The sequence below is a fragment of the Macadamia integrifolia genome, chromosome 13 (assembly GCF_013358625.1).
Source record: "Macadamia integrifolia cultivar HAES 741 chromosome 13, SCU_Mint_v3, whole genome shotgun sequence".
In the NCBI taxonomy this organism is placed as follows: Eukaryota; Viridiplantae; Streptophyta; class Magnoliopsida; order Proteales; family Proteaceae; genus Macadamia; species Macadamia integrifolia.
The window spans coordinates 25,791,867-25,799,831 of record NC_056569.1 but is presented as its reverse complement, the minus strand read 5'-3'; the positions used below and the strand labels follow the sequence as shown (position 1 = coordinate 25,799,831).

The following is a 7,965-nucleotide window of genomic DNA, read 5'->3' as shown; positions in this document are numbered from 1 at the left end:
TTTTTTTAACTTGCAATTTGTGTCACATGGGGTTGTGTACTGTACAGGTTCAAACTTAAACCCCACTAATTGCCCCTAAAGGAATATCAGTTAAAAATAATTGTAATAACTGGTAGGTAAACCATAACAGCAGTTTGCACAATTGAATCAACCTAAAGTCCCAAGAAAAAGAAGAAAAAAAACCCTAACCGCTAGCACAAGAATTGAGAGAAGAATACCTATTTATTGTACAGCAGTTTATTATTCAACACTTGTGTATACAGCTCCAGTTTTAAAATACCACCATATCACCCTCGAACTTCATCAAGAGGGCTGCTACTTCATCCTAAAAGAGTTGCAATTCATTCACTTCGTGTAACTCAAGATTGTTAGTGAGTATCTAATTGAACGGAAAAATCATTTTCCTCCCCTCAATGTGTCAATCCATGTGTACCAATCAATAGATCCATAACCAGTATCATTATGTTACAACCGCTAATCCCAGAAGTTCAAGCTGTTAAGGACTACAAGTCTACAACAATGTATATCAACACGCATAAACATCCCCCACATGCGCAGGCTCCTACACACACACTGCTCTGCACATGGCAGCAAGAGGCATAAAAACACATAAAACAAACCTCCCACACTTACCAAAGATCAAACACCCAACCTCCTGGCTTTGATACCATATTACAAACACTTATCCCAAAAGCTTGAACTATTAAGTAAGGGCTATAAATGTTAAACAGTGTAGTGTGAGAGTGGGGGTTATTTATGTTCTTATTACTTAAGTGTGTTCAGTTATAATTACTCTTAACCGTCCTTAGTTGTGATTTCTGTTTTTAATTAATATATATGCGGAGTTGCGGACCCTTTGCTCACCATAGGTGTATTCTGAATCCTATTATTAGCCAACAGTCCTCCATCATGTTCACTCTTCTCTGGTTTTCCAGATTCTACCTTGCTTCAATGACAATGAATATCAACACATATCAACAATTATGTTGCAGTCTTTCTTGTTAGAAATTGTAATGAGGCCAGGCATGTGCCCAAGAAAAAATTTCACTCTTTCCTGAAGATGGTGGTTTAAAATTTGAAAGGTTGTACCTTTAGTTTTAATTTGACAATGGACATTAATCACAGTAGGCTTACACAACGGATCAACACTGATTCATGTATCTCTTACCTTATTACCACCGAACTGACTAGGATATGGAGAGACACCACGGTGGATGTTAATTGCTGATGAGATGCTTTTATTGACAAGAACAAAGAGAGTATGTACCAAATAGAATTATTGAAAGATTCTATAATCAGAATGTTCTAATTAAGGCAGACATAGGAGGCAATTTTAAAATATAGGGTCACGAACAAGGGAATGGTTGAGATCGATGGCTTGATCAAATCATACATAAGAATGGGGAGTTTTGGAGGTCCCAGGTGTATGTTGTTCATTTATGAGATAGTCTAGAAATTAATTAAAAGTTAAAACATGAAGTTAGAATCCATAGAGGTGATTTGAATCAAAAGACTCTACTACAACCCAAATTAAGAGAAAAATTGCAGTTTCAAGTAAGATAGGAAACTAGGAGCATAAATGACAAAATAGTCAGAAACCAATAATTCAACCATTCATAGATGTAACCTATTCGAACCTTTCATCTTATTTTATAGGACAGACGGTTAACAGTTGGCTGTTGCTTGCCAGCCGAAAGAAGGCTAAGCTGGACCTGTGGTAGGAACCAAGGTTTGAAATTTCGGATTTCAACCCAATTTTGATTTTTGTTACAACCAAAATATTTTGGTTCATTTGGACATTGTAGTTTCGATTGTCATTTTGTCTCAATTTCATTCGAACCATGGTAGGAACTACCAGAGACTTTACCAACTCAAAGCACTTGCATCTTCACCCTACCAAATTTAGTCCCTTTATTCGCATACCAGCAAAAAACCTCAATAGTCACAATTTTCTGGGGCACTCAGTTTTCCAGGAATGGTCAAGTCATCAAAGTACTCATCATGCAACGATAAAATAAAAAAATAAAAAAATAAAAAAGAAAATAGCAGTTACAAGAACTTTAGCCCATATAGCATCAGAATTGACGCAACTCTACAAATAAAACAATGCAACTGCCCAACTAATTGAACCTAAGATATGAAGGAAAAGGGCTAACCATGTTCATCTGCTCGACCTGCTCGATTACTTCCACCAAGGACCTTATATGCTTCTGAATGCATTGAATCCACCCTCAATGAATAAATTTTAACCCCAGCTTCCAGTGTGCAACTTGCCTACACGAAATATAAATGACAGAAAGAACGTGGCATTCACTCAAAGAAAATTAATTACAAACTACCCTTCATGGAGTATCAACCTTCTGAAAATTAGTCTCGACATCATCTTGTGCTTCAACTTTAATAATCTCACTAAGATGATCTATAAGGTTCAGTTCCCAAGTGTTTTTCCGGTTTATTTTCTGCAGCAAAAATGCAAATGGAACATTAAAAAGGGGGAGTAAACACACAAACAGAAATGAAACAATCGGCGCTGAACAAATACGGACATTTCCGCTGGAGAGCTTAACACAATTCTGGAACAACTCAATAACCTGTTCCTTACAGAGACAGGGATCGGTAGGCGGAGGAGGTTCAGTAGCGGCAATGGGCTTGCGGCGGATAGCGGCCGCACGTTCTTCCCGAGCCTGGGGACGTTCTAGTTGATCGTCGTTGGAGCCCAAATGGAACGGACTAGTCGGAGATTGAACACGAGAAGCCATGGGTGCTCTCTGCCTCGGCGTGGTTGACGGATTAGGGCTCAAAGCATCCGCCATTGGTTTTACGTCTCTAAAATTTAAAAGCGATTGAGGCTTTCGGTGGTTTTTCAAGCTTTTTATCGGTTCTCGGAGGGAGAGAGAAAGAGACGAAAATTTTCCCCGATGGGGATCGGAGTAGCAGAAGCTTCTGAGAATTTGATTTCCCTCCTTTTATTTAAATCGGTTGGGAGAAGGAGAAATGATATGGCGTGTTAAGGGTTAGTTTTATAAAATGCTTTGGTCGCCGCTATGAACGATCAGTATCACATCACCGTCTTGAATTTTAAGACCGAATACCTTTGACGGATAAGATACGTCAAATAATAATCTATATAATCTTTTCCAAATATCGATTTGGCCATGTCAATTCCAATTTCATCAATTTGATTAAACGAAACAATTACAGTTTGCAATTCTCGCCTTTGCTACCAGATTCCTGAATCAACTAACCGAGTACCGAGTCTAAGGGGTCGTTTGATAACACTTCTATTCCTGAAGAGTGTTCTTTTACAGAAGTGTTCTTTTTCGATTCCATGTTATGAAGACACTCTGGCGAATAGAAACAGCGTTTGGTAAAACTATCTCGGAAATGTTCTTAGAACAGGAAAATAACAGAAACAACGTTTGACAAACACTTCTATTCCTTAAAGGACAATAATGAAAATTCACTTTTGAACAATGAAATCAATAATTACAAATATGCTATTATGGTCAAATTTAACTTAAATAATGAAATAATTTGTTTATGAAATTATCTTTTAAAATACTATTACTTAAAGAAAATAATAAAATGTAAGCATAAAGAGTTTCCACATTTATCTTAATAAAAAAACAAAAGTCTACTATTCAAGTTTATAGGAATTACAAAATAAAAATCATAGCTGCAAATAGGTGTTTTGAAATTTTATTACATAAACAATCAAATCAGGGGGTAACCCTTATCTACTGCCATCTGATTTGTAATTTGTATTCTTAGCTCATTCATCTGTCTTCCTTGTATACATTGACTGTCCTGATGAATTGTAGTAGAAGCACCTGCAACATCACCATCTTCCTGTTCTCCGTGAACGTTGACTACCCTGACTCTCTCTTCATTAGGATCATAGTAGTCATCTTCCTCAAATTGTTGAAAAAGTGCATATGGTATTTGTTCAGATTTGATATAGTTATGAAGTCCACAACAAGAAAATCTCTCAAATCACTGCAATTTACAGATGTCCCAAAATCCAAGCAAAAAACGATAGTGAAATAAGAAACCCATATCAAGAAAAGAAGAAATACTCAAAGATTTTACCTCTATTAATTACTTGGAATATAAAGATGAGAAAATTAATCTTCTCTTCAAGCAACAAACCAGAGCATCAATGGCTGAAAACCCAGAAAGAAAAAAAAAAGCAAACCCCCACCTTTTTTTTTAATTTTTATTTGGGGTTGAACAACATAGCAGGAAGAAAGAGAGAGAGAGAGAACCTGTTGCAGGGAAGCGGCGACCGAGAGAGAGAGAGAGACTGTTGCAGGGAAGCGACGACCGAGAGAGAGAGAGAGAAAACCTGTTGCAGGGATATTTGGGGATTTTTGATCGGGAGTTGCAGTAAAGGGGTTTGTGGGGGTTTGGAGGTTTTTGTTCTTTTAAGTTAGTAGAATAATAGAAAAGTAACTTTTTTGTATTCTTGCAATGTACTCTTTAGTCATTCTTTTTCATTGGTTCATTCCGGGGGAATACAAAAATAAACCGGACGTGCCAAACATATTTCTGTTCTATTTGCATTCCCGCAGAATAGAAGAACATCAGAAACATTCTCCCAGAGTATTATTAAACGGGCCCTAACTACTATGTGCTCCACCAAGTGAAACTGGGAAAGGTTCTTGTCAAACTCTCCCAGCCTCAAGGATAAGAGAAGAATATTAGAGCAAACATCCAAAAAAAAAAAAAATTCACACAAGATAACACATATTTAATGAGCTTCACACACTGATGTGGTGTGATATGTCCTTAGGCGAAGATTCATTATGTAGAAAACAAGTTATTAATAGGTGCTATGCACAGTTGTCCAACACAAGGGTAATATTGTCAAGAAAATGTACCATTATTGTATATATTATATTATCATATTATCACACTATCATACTATCATACGTACTCCCTGTATTTGATATACTTTTTCAAAAAACAAAAATAACCATCAACATCTACAAAAAAAAAAACTTTCTAACAGATCAAAAAACCCCTCCAAATGGAAGAGAAAAAATGACACATAATAAATCACATGGGCATTCTTGCTATTGCTCCTCCCTCTCTCTCTCTTCCTCTCTCCATATTTAAATCTCTCCATAATTATAATTATTTAAAAAAAAACTCCTTCATCCACTAACGTTTTTCCCTCCCCAATCTCCATAATTATCTCTCTCTCTCTCTCTCCCTCTCTCTCTCTCTCTCTCTCTCTCTCTCTCTCACACCATATTTAAAGTTCTCCATAATTATAATTATTTAAAAAAAAAATCCCTCATCCACTAACGTTTCTCCCTCCCTAATCTCAATAATTATATATATATATATATATCTCTAAACGTGGAGGAGAAAGGGGAAGTAAAAATCCCTAATAATTAGGAATTAAGGAATCAAATCGTGGGGTCATTATTAGGGGATTGGGAAATAATAGAGATTGCTATGAAATCCTTAATCTCGCTTGCCACCTCGCATTGTGGTTACCCCAACATATCTTTAATTCTGGAAATATTTTTTTTTATTATTCTTTTATATAAAAACTAAATGTTTAAAATATATGAGGAATAGAAGAATCCCTGCTCTAGGAGGGAAAACGATAGAAGAAGAAATGTCTCTCTGGGCAGCAAGAAATCGAAATGAAACTATAGAAGAAGAAACGTCTTTCTCGTGCACAGTGTTCCCAACTGTCGTTGGCAACCCAAAAGCCTCCTAGAAGGTAGACCACCAAAAGACACACACATGACCATAAGCCTCCAAGAAGGGAGACCACCTCTCTCTCTCTCTCTCTCACACACACACACACATTTTTCTGGCTCTCAATAGTCGATCATATCTCAGTCATGCGTTGTGTTCCCAACTGTCATCTGCAACCCAAAAGCCTCTAGAACTTCACCAGTTCTCTACCTCAAGGTAAGATTCTTCTTTCTCTCTCTCTCTCTTGGTCTTTGCTTAGGGGGGCTGAAGAGGATTTTAGACTAAGCGAGAACTTATTTTGTTCATCTTGGTTAATTGATTGAACTATCAATTGAGGAAACCAAATAGGTTCCATCTTGGTTAACTCTCCCTTAGCCCTTGCAGAAAAGAGACGACATGAAATGAGACGAGACATGGCATGAGAGGCCGAAAGATCCTTTCTTTTGATGTCGGTTTTGTCGAAGAAACTTTTCTTGCATCTCTGTTTCGCGTCAAGGTAAGCAAGTAAATGATCTACCTGAATTCATCCTTTAGTAATTTCTTATGTTTTTCTAGGTTATTGTCTTTGAGTTTGATTTCTTTATATTTCCATGGTTCTTTTCCCTTTTTATTTTTTAATTGAAAGGTCCATGCATTGATTTGTTTTGCAGATTCTGCACGCAGAAATTTCATTATTTTATAGATTATTCTTTTGGAGTTTGATTTCTATAATTTCCTATTTTTTTTTTAATTGAAATTCCATGCGGTGTAGACATATGAAGATGGTTTATTCATTACCTTTGCTTTCAACTTGATTTAGTATGCCTTGTATTTTGCATCTCTCTTCACCAACTATTTCACTGTTGTGCTTGGTAACTGAAAAGAGAATACGGCCAATTTAAAGACTTCCTATCTTAACTAGTGTTGTTGTCTTTGCCGCTTAAATTATACATTTTCTAATTTGAAATTTATCAAAATAATCTAGATTCCGTCTTCTAAGAATGGTTTTCTATTAGAAGGTCTGATTCACTTTCCATCTTGTTATGGAACATCATGCATGCAACCTATTCCGAGAGGACTTGAAAGGATAAAGATAAGAACATAAAAAAAGAGAACTCAATCGTGTCCTCAATTGCATCTCAAACATGACCTCACACTACTCCATCAAAAAGATTAATTCTTTATGTGTATTTTGATAACTTATTATTGGGGGGAGGAAGTTTGCACAATGAAACTTTTTAAAATGCCATTCTTTTGAGGCCAATCTACTCCCTCTAATAATTATGTGTGTGTAAAATTAGGAAAAAATATTTATGGGTTAAACTTAGAGTACTTTCTAAAAGCATAAATATTAAAAATTTGTAGGTTAAAAATATTTTTTGTCTACCACTTATCAGATGCCAACAAGTGCATTTACACGTGCAAATTTTCTAGTTTGTATATATATATATATATATATATTGTTTAAATGAATGTAAATAGAGTGGGGTTTTCATACAAAAGAGTTTTTGTTTTTATGGTACCAGAGCATTAGGTTTCTTGTTCTTCAAACTTTCCTTCTTCTACATCATCTTCTTCTTCCTATCTTCTGCAATGATGGACTCTGGTTTTTCTCCACCCAAAACGAACACTCCCTCCGACATCGAAAACTCTCTACCTATTCTCCCTAATTCTCTTGTTTCAATGCCATCTTCCTCTACTACACATCCTCTAAACCTCGTGTTCTCCCTTCCCTTATGTCTATCAATTCAGCCCTGACTTTTGAACCAACATTCTTTACTACTGCAAATAGGTTTCCTCAATGGAAGGAAGCCATGGCCACGGAATACAATGTCTTGCTCACCAATAACACATGGAAATTGATGCCTCTTCCACCAAATAAAAATGTGATAGGGTCCAAATTGGTGTTCAAGATCAAACACAAAGTTGATGGAACTATAGAGCGTTATAAAGCATGGTTGGTGGCCAAGAAATACAATCAACAACTAGGACTTGACTATGATGAAACCTTCACTCCAGTTGTCAAGCCCATCACCATCCGTACGGTTTTATCCTCGGCAATAACCAAATCTTAGCCTATTCGTCAACTAAATGTTAAGAATGCATTTTCACATGGATTACTCATAGAAGAAGTCTATATGACCCAACCACAAGGTTTTGTCCACCCTGATCACACTACACATCTATGCAAGCTTCGACGTGCTTTATATGGCTCAAACAAGCCCCACGTACATGGTTTCAACGGTTGACCAAGTATACTGCAGAATATGG

At 36.4% G+C, this 7,965-nt stretch overlaps 1 protein-coding gene across 1 annotated transcript in view; it reads right to left on the bottom strand.

Annotated features, from left to right (window-relative positions):
• Nucleotides 1-2,946, bottom strand: part of LOC122059128 (condensin complex subunit 2-like) — an 11,585-nt gene extending 8,639 nt beyond the window's left edge. The window contains exons 1-5 of the mRNA XM_042621819.1: nt 2,547-2,946; nt 2,358-2,459; nt 2,157-2,274; nt 1,169-1,224; nt 865-942 (exon numbers count right to left, since the gene is read on the bottom strand). Of these exons, the coding sequence (XP_042477753.1) occupies nt 865-942; nt 1,169-1,224; nt 2,157-2,274; nt 2,358-2,459; nt 2,547-2,813 (621 nt within the window). The 5' untranslated portion in view covers nt 2,814-2,946. The remainder of the gene's footprint in view (nt 1-864; nt 943-1,168; nt 1,225-2,156; nt 2,275-2,357; nt 2,460-2,546) is intronic.
• Between the last annotated feature and the right edge of the window lie 5,019 nt (nt 2,947-7,965).